This window comes from Pristiophorus japonicus, chromosome 13, assembly GCF_044704955.1.
Source record: "Pristiophorus japonicus isolate sPriJap1 chromosome 13, sPriJap1.hap1, whole genome shotgun sequence".
NCBI lineage: Eukaryota > Metazoa > Chordata > Chondrichthyes > Pristiophoridae > Pristiophorus > Pristiophorus japonicus.
The window spans coordinates 6,820,810-6,842,440 of NC_091989.1; the positions used below are offsets into that span (position 1 = coordinate 6,820,810).

Below are 21,631 nucleotides of genomic sequence, written 5' to 3' on the forward strand. Positions count from 1 at the left end.
AAGTTGATGCAATATGTTTTAATGTGTTTTTAAGTTGATGCAATATGTTTTAATGTGTTTTTAAGTTGATGCAATGTGTTTTAATGTGTTGGGAACTGGCTGTATGCTTCACTTTTCAGCCTCAGCTCGCATTGTGTCCCTGGTTACCATGGCAATCCGATCTTTTTGGCGCAGATCAAGGTTCCACGCCCGAAAACTAAAGGTCTGCGCCAAAATGAAGAAATCCAACGGGGAAACTTAGAGCTTTTTTTTTGGCATACTTGGGCCCCCAAAAAACGGGCATAATTCTTTCAGTACGCCAAAAAAATACCTTTGGGGAAAATTGAGCCCAATGTATAGGATAAAGTTACTGGCCGGCGCAGAGACACAAAGAGAAAAAGACACGCCTGTATATTCATTCGCTGTCACCATGTATGGAGCAGGTGTGTGAGAATTACTGTCAACATCTTCAAGTTGCTTTTAAATTGGAACAATTTGTGAAATACACCGAGGGGAATAAGCATCTTTAATCTTGCTCACAGTAAGCAGAGCATTAATAAACTGCGCGCTCCTCCAAAGGCTGATTCGGCAACAGCCTGATCGCGGGGGACCAGGAAATGACTGAGTCCACAAACGAACTCTTCACGTTAATTTTCAGCAGACAACGTCGTGGGAGATTTCCAGACGCTGAACGAGACAGCTGAGGCACCGAGGGAGTCTCGAGTCAACACAGAGGTCTGTGCAGGAAGTTATTCCGCAACGCCAGCAACTGAAGGTCAGTTAGTTAAACCTGATCAGAAGGTTCCCTGAATTCTACAGGAAAGGAAATTAAATGAACAGACATTCTTTGCCAATCATAGAATCCTAGAAATTTACAGCATGGAAGGAGGCCATTCGGCCCATCGTGTCCGCGCCGGCCGACAAAGAGCTGCCCAGCCTAATCCCACTTTCCAGCTCTCGGTCCGTAGCCCTGTAGGTTACGGCACTTCAAGTGCACATCCAAATACTTTTTAAATGTGGTGAGGGTTTCTGCCTCTACCATCCTTTCAGGCCGTGAGTTCCAGACCCCCACACCCCTCTGGGTGAAAAATGTTCTTCTCAACTCCCCTCTAATCCTTCTACCAATTACTTTAAATCTATGCCCCCTAGTTACTGAGCTCTCTGCTGAGGGAAATACGTCCATCCTATCCACTCTATCTAGGCCCCACATAATTTGATACACCTCAATCAAGTCTCCCCTCAGCCTCCTCTGTTCCGAAGAAAACAACCCCAGCCTATCCAATCTTTCCTCACAGCTAAAATTCTACAGCTCTGGCAACATCCTCGTAAATCTCCTCTGTACCCTCTCCAGTGCAATCACATCATTCCTGTAATGCGGTGACCAGAACTGCACGCAGTACTCTAGCTGTGGCCTAGCTATGATGAAATTCAGGCTTGGGCTGATAAGTGGCCGTAACATTCGGCCACACAAGTGCCAGGCGATGACTATCTCCAACAAGCGAGAGTCTAACCATCGCCCCTTGACATTCAAAAGTATTACAATCGACGAATCCCCCACCATCACCATCCTGGGGGTCACCATTGACCAGAAACTTCACTGAACCAGCCACATAAATACTGTGGCCGCAAGAGCGGGTCAGAGGCTGGGTATTCTGCGGCGAGTGTCTCACCTCCTGACTCCCCAAAGCCTTTCCACCATCTACAAGGCACAAGTCAGGAATGTGATGGAATACTCTCCACTTGCCTGGATGAGTGCAGCTCCAACAACACTCAAGAAGCTCGACACCATCCAGGACCAAACAGCCCGCTTGATTGGCTCCCCATCCACCACCTTAAACACTCACTCCCTCCACCACCGGCGCATCGTGGCTGCAGTGTGTACCATCTACAAGATGCACTGCAGCAACTCGCCAAGGCTTCTTCGGCAGCACCTCCCAAACCCACGACCTCTACCACCTAGAAGGACAAGGGCAGCAGGCACATGGGAACACCACCACCTTCATGTTCCCCTCCAATTCACACACCATCCTGACTTGGAAATATATCGGCCGTTCCTTCATCGTCGCTGGGTCAAAATCCTGGAACTCCCTCCCTAACAGCACTGTGGGAGCACCTTCACCACACGGACTGCAGCGGTTCAAGAAGGCGGCTCACCACCACCTTCTCTAGGGGCAATTTGGGATGGGCAATAAATGCCGGCCTTGCCAGCGACGCCCACATCCCAGGAACAAATAAAATAAAACTGGTGTTTTTTACAGTCCAAGCATAACCTCTCTGCTTTTATATTCTATGCCTCGACTAATAATGGAAAGTATCTCGTATGTCTTGTTACTAAACTGGAGACACATTGGAGGACTGGGATAACATAATTCCAACGTTTAGAAAAGAGCAAAGATGTGACTATTGGGATTCTATTGCAAAAAGTTGGATTTCTGTGGCAGGGAAAACATTAACAAGCGTTATATGAGATACAACTAACGAGCCAAATAAGAACGTGTTCTATTTTTAATTGCTAATAGGAGCTGGGATAAAGAATCAAACCTCACAAATGTAACTCATGTCTCTGAGGAGGTAACTAAGAGACAAATGTGGCAGAGGCTGGAAATATGAAAGGGCGTTTGGTGAAATTTATCACCCGGTGTACTGACGAGGAATTGACATTTAAACCAAAGTACAGTCATTTTTATCAGCGAGAGAAGCCATCCTAACCTTCTGGTCTCTGCTGCATTTGGGCCCCATCTGGAGCCGATTTTACCTGCTCCCCCTTTCCTGCTGTCTTCTTCTTCTTTAAGTAATTAGCAATTTTTTTTAGCTCCCTCAGACCCTAATGAACTGTTTCTTTGTTAATGAATACATTTATTTGCTCCTTTCCCACTTCCTCCACTCTCCTCTGTAAATACTGAAAGGGGTGCGGGGGGAGTGCATGAACAGAGAGACCTGGGGGTATAGGTGCACAAATCATTGAAGGTGGCAGGGCAGGCTGAGAAAGCGGTTAAAAAAGCAACCGGGATCCTGTACCCCATAAACAGAGGCGTAGAGTACAAATATGCCAGGAAGTAACGATGAACCTGTATAGAACAACTGGTTCGGCCTCAACTGGAGTATTGTGTCCAATTCTGGCACCGCACTTTAGGAAGGATGTGAAGGCCTTAGAGAGGGTGCAGAAAAGATTTACCAGAATGATTCCTGGGATGAGGGACTTCAGTTACGTGGAGAGACTGGAGAAGCTGGGGTTGTTCTCCTTAGAGCAGAGAAAGAATCATGGAGAAAACTCTCCACTGGCTGGAGTCATACCTAGCACAAAGAAAGATGGTTGTGGTGGTTGGAGGTCATAAGAACATAAGAAATAGGAGCATGAGTAGGCCATACGGCCCCTCGAGCCTGCTCTGCCATTTAATGGCTGATCCGATCATGGACTCAGGTCCACTTCCTTGCCTGCTCCCCATAACCCAATCATCACAGCCCCAGGACATCGTTGCAGGAGTTCCTCAGGGCAGTGTCCTAGGCCCAACCATCTTCAGCTGCTCCATCAATGACCTTCCCTCCATCATAAAGTCAGAAGTGGGGATGTTCGCTGATGATTGCACAGTGTTCAGTTCCATTCGCAACTGCTCAGATAATAAAGCAGTCTATGCCCGCATGCAGCAAGATCGGGATGTCATTCAGCCTTGGGCTGATAAATGGCAAGTAACTTTCGCGCCATACAAGTGCCAGGCAATGACTATCCCCAACAAGCGAGAGTCTAACCACTGCTTCTTGATATTCAACGGCATTACCATCACCAAATTCCCCACCATCAACATCCTGGGGGTCACCATTGACCAGAAACTTAACTGGACCAGCCACATAAATACTGTGGCAACAAGAGCAGGTCAGAGGCTGGGTATTCTGCGGCGAGTGTCTCACCTCCTGACTCCCCAAAGCCTTTCCACCATCTACAAGGCACAAGTCAGGAGTGTGATGGAACACTCCCCACTTGCCTGGATGAGTGCAGCTCCAACAACACTCAAGAAGCTCGACATCATCCAGGACAAAGCAGCCCGCTTGATCGGCACCCCATCCATCACCTTAAACATTCACTCCCTCCACCACCGGCGCACCGTGGCTGCAGTGTGCACCATCTACAAGATGCACTGCAGCAACTCGCCAAGGCTTCTTCGGCAGCACCTCCCAAACCCGCGACCTCTACCACCTAGAAGGGCAAGGGCAGCAGGCGCATGGGAACATCATCATCTCCAAATTCCCCTCCGAGTCACACACCATCCTGACTTGGAAATATATCGGCCGTTCCTTCATCGTCGCTGGGTCAAAATCCTGGAACTCCCTCCCTAACAGCACTGTGGGAGCACCTTCACCACGCGGACTGCAGCGGTTCAAGAAGACGGCTCACCACCACCTTCTCAAGGGGCAATTAGGGATGGCCAATAAATGCTGGCCTTGCTAGCGATGCCCACATCCCGTGAACAAATAAAAGAAAACATAGAAACATAGAAAATAGGTGCAGGAGTAGGCCATTCGGCCCTTCGAGCCTGCACCACCATTCAATATGATCATGGCTGATCATTCACCTCAGTACCCCATTCCTGCTTTCTCTCCATACCCCTTGATTCCTTTAGCCATAAGGGCCACATCTAACTCCCTTTTGAATATATCTAATGAACTGGCCTCAACAACTTTCTGTGGTAGAGAATTTCACAGGTTCACAACTCTCTGAGTGAAGAAGTTTCTCCTCATCTCGGTCCTAAATGGCTTACCCCTTACCCTTAGGCTTTGTCCTCTGGTTCTGGACTTCCCCAAAATCGGGAACATTCTTCCTGCATCTAACCTGTCCAATCCCATCAGAATTTTATATGTTTCTATGAGATCCCCTCTTATTCTTCTAAATTCCAGTGAATATAAGCCTAGTCGATCCAGTCTTTCTTCATATGTCAGTCCTGTCATCCCGGGAATCAGTTTGGTGAACCTTTGCTGAACTCCCTCAATAGCAAGAATGCCCTTCCTCAGATTAGGAGACTAAAACTGTACACAATATTCAAGGTGTGGCAGTAAGACCTCTCTGCTCCTATACTCAAATCCTCTCACTATGAAGGCCAACATGCCATTTGCCTTCTTCACCGCCTGCTGTACCTACATGCCAACTTTCAATGACTGATGTACCATGACACCCAGGTCTCGTTGCACCTCCCCTTTTACTAATCTGTCACCATTCAGATAATATTCTGCATTCCTATTTTTGCCACAAAAGTGGATAACCTCACATTTATCTACATTATACTGCATCTGCAACTAGTGTTTTTGCAGTTCAAGGATAACCTTGCTGCTTTTATATTCTATGCCTCGGCTAATAAAAGAAAGTATCTCATATGTCTTCTTAATAAACTGGAAACATATTGGAGGATTGGGAATAACATAATGCCAACGCTTAGAAAAAGAGCAAAGATGTGACTATTGGGATTCTCTTGCAAAAAGTTGGATTTCTGTGGCAGGGAAAATGTTAGCAAGCGTTATATGAGATACAACTAACTAGCCAAATAAGAACGTATTCAATTTTTAATTGCTAATAAGATCTGTGATAAAGGATCAAACCTCACAAACATAACTCACGTCTCTGAGGAGGTAACTAAGAGACAAATGTGGCAGAGGCTGGAAATATGAAAGAGAGTTTGGTGAAGTTTATCACCCGGTGTAGTGGCTAGAAAATCCGGGAACTCCCTCCCTAACAGCACTGTGGGAGCACCTTCACCACACGGACTGCAGCGGTTCAAGAAGGCGGCTCACCACCACCTTCTCAAGGGGCAATTAGGGATGGGCAATAAATGCCGGCCTTGCCAGCGACGCCCACATCCCAGGAACGGATTTTTTTTAAATGTGGAACATATGAGAAAGACAGCATGGGATTTCTCATTAAATACACAAGCCAACCTTCTCACTAACGTTAATGTTTTAAGAACGATGTCTACAGATCTGTAACACAGCAGAATATAATATAAAATAATAGTCTACAACAGGACTGCCGCTAGAGATTAATACTGTAATACTCAGAGCATTTGGGATGCAGTTCCTGGAATTACTCATTCTCATAGCTCCGCAGCACCCGGGACCACCTCCGAACTAACAGCAAACCAAACTAACAGCTCTCGAACAAGGTAAACACGACCAACTGTAAACCCTGCAGCCTACAGCATCTGTCGATTTGTATAGGTGGCACTCTAGCAGACAAAATCACCATAATGTCCTGTCTTAGGTAGTCCAGCTGTACTCCGCCAACTTTGTCAATGATTGGCTAGGACACCGCAGATACCTAAACAGCAATGTGATAATGACCAGATAATGGCTCAGAAATCCCGGTTTCTCCTTCCCGCGGGCGTTCGGCTGGATTCTGGAGAAAAGATGCGTACTTACCTTATCCTGCTGAGCCCACGCGAGTTCCCGGCCCTGAGGTCACTGACTACGCGTCGCAGCGCGTGCACGTCGGCACATGCGCAGGGCTGGAGCTGCAGTCACATGGCACTGGGCAGCCAATCAGGTAAAGTATGCTCTCATTCATAATAATGGGAACTCCCGTAAGTTAAAGTTCCCATTATTAAGAATAAGAACCCCCAACACACAAAACATTAATTAAAAAATAGAAAAAATACGCTACATATTTAACATTAATTAAATTAAAGTTATTTATGTATTATTAAAAATATATATTTTTCTGATTTTTTTAAAAGTTTTTTTTAATTATGCTTTAAAATAAACTTACAGTAGTGGGGAGGGCTTTTAACAATAAAATGTGTTTTAATAATTTATTTCGAAATGTTTTAAAACTCTTACACCTGTAACAGTAAACTATGCGCCTGCTTTTATCAGGCGCAAGAGTTTTCAGGACATTTGCTGGGCAAGATATGGGTAAATCCCGCAATCTTGCCCGTGCGAATGTCCTGGCTGTGGATATGCGGATGATGTGTCGAGCTCCAGCTTGACAGATCGGAAAAGCCGGTTTTCGGCACATGTGCATTGTGCGCTGAAATCCGGCCTTTGCGATGCCTTCCCGGGTCCGTACACACTCCGTACACACTCCGTACACACTCCATACGGACCCACGAGGCCGGGATTTCTGGGCCAATCTGTTTTAGTGATGTTGATTGAGGGATAAATATTGGACAGGACACCGGGGATAACTCCCCTGCTCCTCTTCGAAATAGCACCATGGAATCTTTTATGTCCACCTGAGAGAGCAGATGGGGCCTCGGTTTAACGTCTCATCCGAAAGACGGCGCCTCCGACAGTGCGGCACTCCCTCAGCACTGCACTGGGAGTGTCAGCCTAGATTTTTGTGTTCAAGTCCCTGGAGTGGGACTTGAACCCACAACCTTCTGACTCAGAGGCAAGAGTGCGGCCCACTGAGTCAAAGCTGACACACTGTGGTTTCATTCTAACCGCGTTTCTTTGGCACTGCACGTACGTAATATCAATGCTGAACTGCAAGATGCACTCAATCCGGTAACTTGTAACAGAATTGCCACAGAAAATTGTCCTCGACTTTGCAAATGAATGGCCGGAATCGGCGCTGTCACTAATCAATATTATTACAGTGCTCCACCCCCTATGTCAAAGGAGGACCTTGGCTGTATCTTGAATAAAAATATCTTAATGTTCAATGCTTCTTTTAAAGCCAGATGCAATGTATGCAGCTTAAAATCATAGAAATTTATAGCACAGAAGGAGGCCATTCAGCCCATCGTGTCCATGCCGGCCGACAAAGAGCTACCCAGCCTAATCCTACTTTCCAGCTCTCGGTCCGTAGCCCTACAGGTTACGGCACTTCAAGTGCACATCCAAGTACTTTTTAAATGCAATGAGGGTTTCTGCCTCTACCACCCTTTCAGGCCGTGAGTTCCAGACCCCCACCACCCTGTGGGTGAAAAAGGTGGTTCTCTCAACTCCCCTCTAATCATCCTACCAATTACTGTAAATCTATACCCAGAAGGCAGAAACCCTCACCACATTTAAAAAGTACTTGAATGTGCACTTGAAGTGCCGTAGCCGACAGGGCTACGGACCCAGAGCTGGAAAGTGGGATTAGGCTGGGTAGCTCTTGATCGGCCGGCGCGGACACGATGGGCTGAATGGCCTTGTTCCGTGCCGTAATTCTCTATGAATCTATGACAGCAGTCCTCTGCTACATGGGTGCTACAGTGCAGCACATTTTAAAACCGAAGATTTATACAACAGAGTGCGCCTGAAACGATGTTCGAGGGGAGACAGACCCAAATGGCCCACAGGGAGAGAGGGAACAAATCAGAGAGAGGTGGTCTCTGCACTCTATTCTCAGTCATCTATAACAACAACAACTTGTATTTATATAGCGCCTTCAACATAGTAAAACATTCCAAGGCGCTTCACAGGAGCGATTATCAAACAGAATTTGACACCAAACCCCATAAGGAGATGTTAGGGTGGATGACCAAAAGCTTGGTCAAAGAGGTAGGTTTTAAGGAGCGTCATAAAGAAGGCGAGAGAGGCGGAGAGGTTTAGGGAGAGAGTTCCAGAGCTTAGGGCACAGGCAGCTGAAGGCACGGCCACCAATTGTGGAGCGATTAAAATCGGGGATACTCAAGAGGCCAGAATTGGAGGTTAATAAGTAGTTAATTATTGAGTAGAAGCCTGGAGGCAAGTCATCTCTCCGTTGCCTGTAGGCCGAGCTTGCGCCAGTGTGTGGAGACCAAGAGAAGGGGGAAAATACAAATACCTTAAAGAGCAAATCTCAAATTCAAAAAAAATACAGACAACACAGCCCCATTGTATTATATTCCTGAAACGATATTTCTCGAACTGTAAACACCACCTATTTAGGTTTCAAGATTTGTCACAATGTTGTGATGTCAATATCAGCCGAAGAAACTTCAACCTACACAGTAGCATCGCTACAGATAAAAAGGAAAAAAAAGACAGCAAATACTGGAAATCAGAACCCCCCCCCCCCACGCCCAGAAATTGCTGAAGGTACACAGTAGGCCCATCAGTATCTGTGAAGTGAAAGGCAGGTTACCATTCTGACTTAAGACACTTCGAAAGGGCCCAATTTTAACCCGGCTCACTCAGCAGAAACCTGGCGGGCGGGCGGTTAAAATCGCCCCGGGCTCTTACCTGCCCGAAAGCCGCCACGATCGCAACATCTGCGATTTTAACCTGCTCCCCTGGGCGGGCAGCAAGGACAGACACCCGGAGCCAAACAGGGGGGGGGGGCCTAGATAGAGTGGATAGGAAGGACAAATTCCCCTTAGCAGCGAGGGGGCATAGATTCAAAGTAATCGGTAGGAGGTTTAGAGGGCATTGGAGGGGAAATGTTTTCACCCAGAGGGTGGTGGGGTTCTGGAACTTACTGACTGAAAGGGTGGTAGAGGCAGAAACCCTCATTGCATTTAAAAAGTCCTTGGATATGCACCTGAAGTGCTGTAACTTACAGGGCTACGGACCAAGAGCTGGAAAGTGGGATTAGGCTGGGTAGCTCTTGGCCGACCGGCACGGACACGATGGGCCGAATGGCCTCCTTCCGTGCTGTAAATTTCTATGATTCTGTGATTGGCAAAGAATGTCTATTCCATTTAACTTGCCGTCCAGGAGAATTCTATGATTCTATGAGGGTCCTTCTTTACACATGGTGTGGCCCGATGACATAATTGAGGCCCGACCATGATTTTAACTCGGGCCTGAGTCTCAACTCTGCCTCAACTCAAGTTTCTCTTTGACCATTGTTGCTGACTAGCAGTTGTCTGGCAAAAGGTTAGCCTATCATTTCGAAGCTTTATGGACCCGTTAGATATTTCCAGCAAGTTCTCCTATTATTTTACTTCTATAGCTAGTACAATGCAGCACAGAGTAAAATCCCATAAAGGGCACGGAAATTTAACACAAATTACGTACTACACATTAACAAATGTATTTATTCAGATATCAGATAAATACTAATTGAATATGCTTTGTGCTATTTCCATAGTCTTGTATGGAACAGTCCTGCAGCACGGCAATATAACGTTCTGTATATTTCCATGTTCAAATATCAATTCAACAATTACTTGCCTTTAATGTAATAAAACGTCCTAAGGCACTTCACAGGAGCGTTATCAAACAAAATTTAATATATAAAGAGAAATTATGGCAGGTGATCAAAAGCTTGGTTAAAGAGGTAGGCTTTTAGGGATCATCTTAAAGGAGGAGAGAGAGGTAGAGAGACGAAGAGGTCTAGGGAGGGCATTTCAGACCTTAAGGTCTCGGCAGCTGAAAGTATTATGGCCACTTCCTGGATGGTGGAGCGATTAAAATCGGGGAAGAAAGCAGAATTGGAGGAGCGCAGAGATCTGGGGGGGTTGTGGGGCTGGAGGAGATTACAGAGATAGGGAGGGGCGAGGGCCATGAAGGGATTTGAAAACAAGGATGAGAATTTTAAAATTGAGGCGTTGCTTAACCGGGAGCCAATGTCGGTAATTGTGTTATAAAAACAGAAAATGCTGGAAATCTCAGCGGGTCAGGCAGCATCTGTGGAGAGAGAAACAGAGTTAACGTTTCAGGTCGATGAGCCTTCGTCAGAACTGGCGACTGTGCGAACAGATTCTTAAGGAGCACTGAAAGGGGGAGGAGAGGAAAGAACAAAAGGGAAGGTCAGTGATAGGGTGGAAGACAGGAGAGATTAGAGAGACCAAAGGGATGATGGGCCGACTTGAGATGGTAATGGCAGAAGTTAGAAAAAGGTTAGTTTAGATAGGGGGTGAATGGCGGGATATTTACCAGCTACCACGGGAAACAAAGAGAAAAAAATACATCAGATCGGGGACTAAAAAAAGGAGGAAAGGGAGCCAATTAAGGGCAGAGGTTACGGTCGGAAATTGTTGAACTCGATGTTGAGTCCGAAAAGTTCCTCCCCTCCCCCTTTCAGTGCTCCTTAAGAACTGTTTATTGCGAACATTCGCCAATTCTGAGGAAGGGTCTTCGACCTGAAACGTTAACTCTGTTTATCTCTCCACAGATGCTGCCTGACCCGCTGAGTATTTCCAGCCGTCTCTGTTTTTATTTCAGATTTTCAGCATCCGCGGTATTTTGCTTTTGTGTCGGTGATTGTGTTCGACTCAGGACCCGGCAAATGTGGTCCGTACACAAAGTCTCGGCTTGCTACCTTCTGAGGACAGCGATTTCATTCTCTATGCTGCTCTCCTTGCCCTTCAATGCCTTCTTCGGGATGCATTTAATCGCAAACATTTTGCCGGTGGTTTTTTCCTTCGCCATGACTACTTCAGAAAAGGCGCCCCTAAAAAAAATCGAAAAGAGAGAGTAAAGATTAGTCGACGTGAGGTTAGAATTCATAAGAACATAAGAAATAGGAGCTATACGCCCCCACGAGCCTGCTCCACCATTCAATAAGATCATGGCTGAACTTCGGCCTCAACTTCACTTACTCGCCCGATCCCTTGATTTCCCTTGAGTCCAAAAATCTAGCGATCTCAGCCTTGAATATACTCAATGACTGAGCCTCCACAGACCTCTGCGATAGAAAATTCCAGAGATTCACCACCCTCTGAGTGAAGAAATTTCTCCTCATCTCAGTCCTGAATGGCCGACCCCTTATCCTGAGATGGTGCCCCCTGGTTCTAGACTCCCCAGCCCGGGGGAAATATCCTCTCAGCATCTACCCTGTCAATCCCCCTCCAAAACGTAGGTGTTTCAATGAGATCACCTCTCATTCTTCTAAACTCCAAAGAGCATAGGCCCATTCTACTCAATCTCTCCTCATAGGACAGCCCTCTTATCCCAGGCATCAATCTAGTAACCAATTTGTAAACACGCTCTACAAGAATATAGCAACAATTTCGCTGGCGTCACCAGAGAAAGCCTTCACAAATACATTTTGTAATGTCGCGGCAGCCAGGGGAATTCTTATCCCAGATGTCTAACACTGGTTTAACAGTTCTTGAAATGTAATTAACTCAGGTAAACAAGCCTTCAAGACCTGCACACTCTACAATACGAGACAGCAGGCATTCAAAAAGGAGAATTTGGATTTCTTGTTAGCAGTTCAAATGCTATACACTCTAATTACTTGTAGAAATCTGCACCAGTGCTATTTTCTTGGCACAAATAGCAAAGAGACAAGAGAACAGTAGTGGTTAAGTTACTGGACTTGTAATTCAGAGGCCTGGACTAATAACCCACAGACATGAGTTCAAATCCCATCACGGCAGCTGGGGAATTATAAATTCAGTTATAAACATAGAAATTTACAGCATGGAAGGAGGCCATTTCAGTCCATGCCGGCCAACCAAGAGCTATCCAGCCTAATCCCACTTTCCAGCTCTTGGTCCGTAGCCTTATAGATTACGGCACTTCAAGTGCACATCCAAGTACTTTTTAAATGTGGTGAGGATTTCTGCCTCTACCGCCCTTTCAGGCCGTGAGTTCCAGATCCTCACCACCTTCTGGGTGAAGAAATTTCCCCTCATATCTCCTCTAAACCTCCCCCCAATTACTTTAAATCTATGCCCCCTCTACCAAGGGAAACAGGTCCTTCCTATCCACTCTATCTAGGCCCTTCATAATTTTATACACCTCAATCAGGTCTCCCCTCAGCCTCCTCTGTTCCAAAAAAAACAGACCCAGCATCTCCAATCTTTCCTCATAGCCAAAATTCTCCAGTCCAGGCAACGTTCTTGTAAATCTCCTCTGCACCCTTTCCAGTGCAATCACATCTTTCCTGTAATGTGGTGACCAGAACTGCACACAGTACTCCAGCTGCAGCCTAACCAGTGTTTTATACAGTTCAAGCATAACCTCCTTGCTCTTGTATTCCATGCCTTGACTAATAAATGCAAGTATTCCATATGCCTTCTTAACCACTTTATCTACCTGGCCTGCTACCTTCAGTGATCTGTGGACCTGCACTCCAAGGTCCCTCTGTTCCTCTACACTTCTCAGTGTCGTACCATTTAATGTGTATTCCCTTGCCTTTTAGACCTCCCCAAATGCATTACCTCACACTTCTCCGGATTGAATTCCATTTGCCACTGTTCTGCCCACCTGACCATTTCATTGATATCTTCCTGCAGTCCACAGCTTTCTTCTTCATTATCAACCACACAGCCTACTTTAGTGTCATCTTCAAACTTCTTAATCATACCCCCAACATTCAAGTCCAAGGCATTGATATATATCACAAAAAGCAAGGGACCCAGCACTGTGCCCTGCGGAACCCCACTGGATACAGCCTTCCAGTCAGGATGGCAGGAGACGATTCAGCCACGCTGGCTGAGAAACGCCGCGCTATCCTACTGACCAGTTGCGGGCCCAACATCTATGGCCTCATCAGGGACTTGCTGGCACCAGCGAAGACAACGACCAAGTCATACAAGGAGCTCATAACCCTGATCCAGGAGCAACTCAAGCCCAAGGAGAGCATCCTCACAGCCAGACACCGGTTCTATACCCACCGATGGCCCGAAGGCCAGGAAGTCGCGAAGTACGCCGCAGACCTCAGGAGGCTGGCAGCATCGTGCGAGTTCGGCACCCACCTCAATGACGCGCTGCGGGACATTTTTGTCATTGGAATTGGCCATGAGGGCCTTCTTCACAAGCTACTGTCGGCGGATACCACAGTCACACTGCAGAAGGCCATCTCTGTGAGCCAGGCATTCATGACCTCGACTTGCGGCTCTAGGCTGATGTCTCACCCTCAGGACTCAAACCCAGCAGGTACTGTGCATAGAGTGGTGCCTTTCCGGAGCTGGACTTTAGAGCGCGAAACCTCTCATGGAAGAGAGAACAAGCCCCCGAGTGCCTTAACTCAGAGTCCGTCGAGGGGGGCTAATCGAGTAGCACCATGCTGGCGTTGCGGAGGGAATCACAGGGCTCACCAGTGCCGCTTTAAAGACCATGTTTGCAAAGGCTGCAGCACAAAGGGCCACCTCCAGCGAATCTGTAAGAGAAATAGGACTCACTGTGTCGCTGAGGAGTCCACCGATGGCCATGAATCCAGTGTGGATTAGCAATTGTTAGACAGAGAGGCAGCCCAGTCCCACGCGAAGGTACACAACATGTTTACCTGCACCACCGAGTGCTCCCCGCTGAAGATAGAAGTCGAGATAGAGGGAAGTCCAGTCTTCATGGAAGTGGACACGGGGGCGACCCAGTCAGTGATGAATCAAGGAGCCTTTGAGAGGCTATGGGACAATCTGGCTGAACGACCCGAGTTGGCCCCGGTTCAGGCAAAGCTGCGCACCTACACCAATGAAATCATCCCAGTCGTTGGTAATGTGAATGTAAAAGTACTCCATGATGGCGCATTACACAAGTTAGCTCTGTGGATTGTTGCAGGTGATGGACTAACACTGTTCGGCAGAAGGTGGCTGGAGAAGATCCACTGGAAGTGGGAAGACTTCACCCCTCCCTCGATCGATGTCCCCCGCGCTCAGAGGCAAAGCAAGCCCTCACCTGAGGGTGGACCCGGCACCAGAGAGCAGACCAGCACAGCACCCGAGACACAGACCGCTCAGCACGACTGCATGGAGATGATCCAGCTGAGACGACCCGAACACACCTTCCAGGCTCCAGTGGCAGGACTCCGGAGGAAGAAAATCAGATCCAGAGGCGACTTCCCGACTGCGGAGGCAGAACCCAGGGAGAAAAGGATCACCGCAGTCGACATCGTGGAAATATAGAAACATAGAAAATAGGTGCAGGAGTAGGCCATTCGGCCCTTCGAGCCTGCACCACCATTCAATAAGATCATGGCTGATCATTCCTTCAGTACCCCTTTCCTGCTTTCTCTCCATACCCCTTGATCCCTTTAGCCGTAAGGGCCTTATCTAACTCCCTCTTGAATATATCCAATGAACTGGCATCAACAACTCTCTGCGGCAGGGAATTCCACAGGTTAACAACTCTCTGAGTGAAGAAGTTTCTCCTCATCTCAGTCCTTAATGGCTTGCCCCTTATCCTTAAACTGTGTCCTCTGGTTCTGGACATTCCCAACATCGGGAACATTCTTCCTGCATCTAACCTGTCCATTTTATATGTTTCTATGAGATCCCCTCTCATCCTTCGAAACTCCAGTGAATACAGGCCCAGTTAGCTATGAAGGCTATGAAGGCCAACATACCATTTGCCTTCTTCACTGCCTGCTGTACCTGCATGCCAACTTTCAATGACTGATGTACCATGACACCCAGGTCTCGTTGCACCTCCCCTTTTCCTAATCTGCCGCCATTCAGACAATATTCTGCCTTTGTGTTTTTGCCACCAAAGTGGATAACCTCACATTTATCCACATTATACTGCATCTGCCATGCATTTTCCCACTCATCTAATCTGTCCAAGTCACCCTGCAGCCTCTTAGCTCACACCACCACCCAGTTTAGTGTCATCTGTAAAATTGGAGATATTACACTCAATTCCTTCATCTAAATCATTAATGCATATTGTAAATAGCTGGGGTCCCAGCACTGAGCCCTGCAGCACCCCACTAGTCACTGCCTGACATTCTGAAAAGGACCCGTTTATCCCGACTCTCTGCTTCCTGTCTGCCAACCAGTTCTCTATCCACATGGATATATTACCCCCAATACCATGTGCTTTAATTATACACACCAATCTCTTGTGTGGGACCTTGTCAAAAGCCTTTTGAAAGTCCAAATACACCACGTCCACTGGTTCTCCTTTGTCCATTCGACTAGTTACATCCTCAAAAAATTCCAGAAGATTTGTCAAGCATGATTTCCCTTTCATAAATCCATGCTGACTTGGACCGATCCTGTCACTGCTTTCCAAATGCGCTGCTATTTTATCTTTAATAATTGATCCCAACATTTTCCCCATTACTGATCTCACTCCTTTTTTAAAAAGTGGTGTTACATTAGCTACCCTCCAGTCCATAGGAACTGATCCAGAGTCGATAGAATGTTGGAAAATGATCACCAATGCAACCACTATTTCTAGGGCCACTTCCTTAAGTACTCTGGGATGCAGACTATCAGGCCCTGGGGATTTATCAGCCTTCAATCCCATCAATTTCCCTAACACAATTTCCTGACTAATAACGATTCCCTTCAGTTCCTCCTCCTCACTAGACCCTCGGACACCTAGTATTTCCGGAAGGTTATTTGTGTCTTCCTTCGTGAAGACAGAACCAAAGTATTTGTTCAACTGGTCTACCATTTCTTTGTTCCCCATTATAAATTCACCTGAATCTGACTGCAAGGGACCTACGTTTGTCTTCACTAATCTTTTTCTCTTCACATATCTGTAGAAGCTTTTGCAGTCAGTTTTCATGTTCCCGGCAAGCTTTCTCTCATACTCTATTTTCCCCCTCCTAATTAAACCCTTTGTCCTCCTCTGCTGAATTCTAAATTTCTCCCAGTCCTCAGGTTTGTTGCTTTTTCTGTCCAATTTATATGCCTCTTCCTTGGATTTAACACTATCCTTAATTTCCCTTGTTACCCATGGTTGAGCCACCTTCCCCATTTTATTTTTACTCCAGACAGGGATGTACAATTGTTGAAGTTCATCCATGTGATCTTTAAATGTTTGCCATTGTCTATCCACCATCAACCCTTTAAGTATCATTTGCCAGTCTATTCTAGCCAATTCACGTCTCATACCATCGAAGTTACCTTTCATAGAAACATAGAAACATAGAAAATAGGTGCAGGAGTAGGCCATTCAGCCCTTTGAGTCTGCACCGCCATTCAATAAGATCATGGCTGATCATTCACTCAGTACCCCTTTCCTGCTTTCTCTCCATATCCCTTGATCCCTTTAGCCGTAAGGGCCATATCTAACTCCCTCTTCAATATATCCAATGAACTGGCATCAATAACTCTCTGCGGCAGGGAATTCCATGGGTTAACAACTCTCTGAGTGAAGAAGTTTCTCCTCATCTCAGTCCTAAATGGCCTACCTCTTATCCTAAGACTGTGTCCCCTGATTCTGGACTTCCCCAACATCGGGAACATTCTTCCCGCATCTAACCTGTCCAGTCCTGTCAGAATCTTATACGTTTCTATGAGATCCCCTCTCATCCTTCTCAACTCCAGTGAATAAATGCCCAGTTCATCCAGTCTCTCCTCATATGACAGTCCAGCCATCCCTGGAATCAGTCTGGTGAACCTTCGCTGCACTCCCTCAATAGCAAGAACGTTCTTCCTCAGATTAGGAGACCAAAACTGTACACAATATTCCAGGTGAGGCCTCACTAAGGCCCTGTACAACTGCAGTAAGACCTCCCTGCTCCTATACTCAAATCCCCTAGCTATGAAAGCCAACATACCATTTGCCTTCTTCACCGCCTGCTGTACCTGCATGCCCACTTTCAGTGACTGATGAACCATGACACCCAGGTCTCGTTGCACCTCCCCTTTTCCTGATCTGCCGCCCTCCAGATAATATTCTGCCTTCATGTTTTTGCCCCCAAAGTGGATAACCTCACATTTATCCACATTATACTGCATCTGCCATGCATTTGCCCACTCACCTAACCTGCCCAAGTCACCCTGCAGCCTCTTAGCGTCCTCCTCACAGCTCACACCGCCACCCAGTTTAGTGTCATCCGCAAACTTGGAGATACTACACTCAATTCCTTCATCTAAATCGTCAATGTAATGATTTCCTTAAGTTCAGGACCCTAGTCTCTGAATTAACTATGTCACCCTCCATCTTAATAAAGAATTCCAGCATATTATCGTCGCTCTTCCCCAAGGGGCCTCGCACAACAAGACGAAGGAAAGATGGCGCCCGAACCACAAGGCAAAGATGGCCGCGGCCAGACCACAAGATGCAGCGCTGATGGAGTAACACGCCCACCAATCGGAGAAGCGGATTGGGGTAAAGCAAGCAAGGCTCTCTTAAAGGAGGCCGGCAACTCACTGCAATTAAAGGAACAGTTCCACACATTTAAGCAATGTAACAGTAATTGTAATCTAGGGACAAAAGGTGCAACGGATTATGAAAAGTGTGTAACTGATCATGTAAAATGTGAAACTGATAATCGGAATTGTATACATGCAACCAGCGAGGATAAGTCGCGTGATCGTGATCGGACCCCCAGAGTGTCCATCATAAGTAAGGAAAAGCTGTGTGATGCAGGATTCCCACTGCACGCAGCCAATGCAGCGGGCAGACACCCATCAGGTGCACACAGGTCCAGCGAGCTACCCAATGAGGCAGCCTGCATCCCGGGGACCAGAGTCATGCACCATGGAGTGTGGCCACAAGCAGCCAACACACATGATCTGTGGAGCAAGTGACCTCAGCAGGGCAACGGCAACGGTAGTGATACCATGGGTCGGCTCCATCTCTCAGGCAACCAATGGCACCAACAGCCACGAGCCTGAAGGAGCAGACTGCCTCAAGGCCACACCCCTGGATGTCGGGTCACCCCCCAGAGGAAACAAGCACCAGCCAGGATTACAAACCAAGCGACGTTCAGGCCAGCGAGTCAGCAGTTTCCGGTGCACTGCTGGACGACAGCGCCTCAGGGAGCAGCTGTGACCCAAGGTGTAAAGAAAGGACGGGGAGGTCACAGACGTCACACACCTGCCCGACGCTAGGGACCAGGGCAACAGCCCCGAGAGCAGGCTACGCGAGCCAGCCGGGTTCTCACTGCCAGCACCGGGCACTGAGCCGCCACCAGACTGCAGGGACACCACCCAGCAGCTCCGGAACTAACTTGTTCTCACGCACTGGTCACCGCATCGACAAGGCATCCAACGTACTTGTCGCACCTCGGAACCACCAAAAACAAAAGGAAAAAAAACGCAAAAGCCACTTACCTGAACTTGAATGTGCATGAATGTCAGGAGCCCCTGCCACATCAGTGTGGGAGGGGGGCGAGAATGGAGTGGCTACCCACCCAAGGTTCTGCTGGCCTGCCAGAGGCCAACCAGACAAAACCCATATACAGCTAAGCCCAGAGCACAGTCAATGCAGAGGCGATTTGCACTGAGGGTTCAGCGGGGAGCGATGTCATGTATTCTACATAGATACTGTTGGTACAATATCAAGGTGTGCCACCAGAGGGCACAGCAGTAGGAGACTAGTAGGTTATCTGTACAGGTGTGCCTGGCCTAGTATAAAAGGCAGGCCACCAGGTGTGATCCTCACTCTGGAGTTAACTAATAAAGGACTAAGGTCACTACAGTTCAAGTACAACACATTGTCTCATGGAGTCATTGTTAGAGCATCTAAGGACACAACAGATAGGTAGCCAGGAAACATGGCACATTTACACACCTAACCGTAACGCCACAGAGTATAGCACATGGGCTCCCACACAAAACATCCAGGGAGGTACCATGAGTAGGTAGAGTATCATCCCAGGAGCAAGGGGAAGACATCAAGCCAAAAAAAGGCTCCGTACTCCATTCCCGTATCTCCCAGCAAATGAGTCCAAAGCGATATACTTGCAGAATCTTGGGAATAAGAATGTGAGAATTAGGAGCAGGAGTCGGCCAGTTGGCCCCTCGAGCCTGCTCCGCCATTCAATAAGATCATGGCTGATCTTCGATCTTAACTCCACTTTCCCGCCCGATCTCCATATCCCTTGATTCTCCAAGAGTACAAAAATCTATCGATCTCAGCCTTGAATATACTCAACGGTTTGGCATCCATAGCCCTCTGGGGCAGAGAATTCCAGCGATTCACCACCCTCTGAGTGAAGAAATTCCTCCTCATCTCAGTCCTAAATGGCTGACCCCTTATCCTGAGATTGTGTGACCCCTGGTTCTAGACTCCCCAGCCCGGGGGGAAACATCCTCCCTGCATCTACCCTGTCAATCCCCCTCAGAATCTTATATGTTTCAATGAGATCACCTCTCATTCTTCTAAACTCCAGAGAGTATCGGCCCAATCTACTCAATCTCTCCTCATAGGACAACCCTCTCATCCCAACAAGCATGGTGTCTGCATCACAGCTCAAAGCAACTACTTAAAAGTGACAAAGAGAATTCTGTAAAAAAAAAATGGCTTTACAACTTGCAAACAATGCATATCGTCACCAGGTGAATAAAGCAATGCACTGGTCTCACAAAATTGAGTCCAAACTGTGACCTTGTACTGCACTGCACTCTGATTCTTTGAATAAATCATGGCATTACTGTCCCCATTCAGTCAACCAGCCAATTCTGTTGATACGACTGTCCTTTCCAGGAAACCTCACGCTCTAATAATCCGAGCTCTCACGCTAAACTTTTCAAGTCATTTTACACCAACCACATAAAAAAAGCCACTCATGCAATACATTAGAAAAATAAGGACTTGCATTTATATAGCGCCTTTCACGACCACCGAACGTCTCAAAGCATGTTACAACCAATTAAGTACTTTTGAAGTGTAGTCACTGTTGTAATGTGGGAAATGCGGCAGCATATTTGCGCACAGCAAGCTCCCACACACAGCAATGTGATAATGACCAGATAATCTGTTTTAGTGATGTTGATCAAGGGATAACTCCCCTGCTTTTCTCTGAAATAGTGCCATGGGATCTTTTACATCCACCTAAGAGAGCAGACAGTGCCTCGGTTTAATGCCTCATCCAAAAGACGGCACCTCCAACAATGCAGCACTCCCTCAGCACTGCACTGGGAGTGTCAGCCTAGATTGAGGTGCTCAAGTGCCTGGAGTGGGACTTGAACCCACACCCTTCTGACTCAGAGGCGAGAAAGAGTGCTGCCCACTGAGCCACAGTCGACACTGAAGGGAAGAACCTACTCATATTTAGTGAACATTAGTTGCACAACATCCACCTATCAAATGAACAAATAATAAGCACCACAACATGGGTTAAGTAGAAAGTGTGAGGATTTGCTCTGCCACCAGGTCCTGTTTCACCTGATGGGGCCGACAATGATCTTTCAAAGGGAGTTTTTTTTCTTGCTGCAGGACCTGTTCCTGGACTAACTTTGACCAAGCTCCGAATTGTTGTCTGCAGGGTGGACATTCACATTGCACCAGTCCTGCTCCAGTTCAAACCATTCCTGAACTTGTACCAGTTCTGACGAAAGGTCATCGAGCTGAAACGTTAACTCTGTTTCTCTCTGCACAGATGCTGCCTGACCCGTAGAGTATTTCCAACATTTTCTGTTTCAATCCTAAATTTGTACGTCTATTTTATCTTCAAATTTACCAAGGCATCTGTCCAAAATGACATAATGACATTGGGCCAGATCTTGCGGTCAGGGGCAAGCGAACAGTGCCAGCCGCTTCTTACACTTGCACTTGCCCACATACTTTGTTTGGGCTTTTCACTGGAACGTGCAGTGATTAGAAAACCAAAACAGCGCAGCGCCCTCTACAGGGTATCTGGGACCTTAACCAATCGGATTGAAGAATTGTTACTGAGGCACGCAGCGTCTGAACCAGGAAGTGTAAGTTAGAACAGTTAATTCAATGTCACATCATATACAGAAAGCAAAAATAAAGAGAGGGAAAGAAAGATAGGATTAAGAGTGAGAGACAGATAAAAGAGAATGAAATAAATCGTTTTTAAAAAGTGTTTTAAAACTTTTTAAAAATCTCCCACAATAATAAAAATCTGAAGGAATGAGACTCCACACTTGTAAATGTTTTCAATGCCAGAGAGGTTGTTTGGCAGTAAACAGATCTTATCACGGCGTTAAAAATTGTACAC

General features: G+C 46.9%; 1 protein-coding gene across 1 annotated transcript in view; it reads right to left on the reverse strand.

Annotated features, from left to right (window-relative positions):
- Positions 1-21,631, reverse strand: part of camk1da (calcium/calmodulin-dependent protein kinase 1Da) — a 602,900-nt gene that overhangs the window by 392,933 nt on the left and 188,336 nt on the right. The window contains exon 2 of the mRNA XM_070896562.1: positions 11,138-11,269. Within this exon, the coding sequence (XP_070752663.1) occupies positions 11,138-11,269 (132 nt within the window). The remainder of the gene's footprint in view (positions 1-11,137; positions 11,270-21,631) is intronic.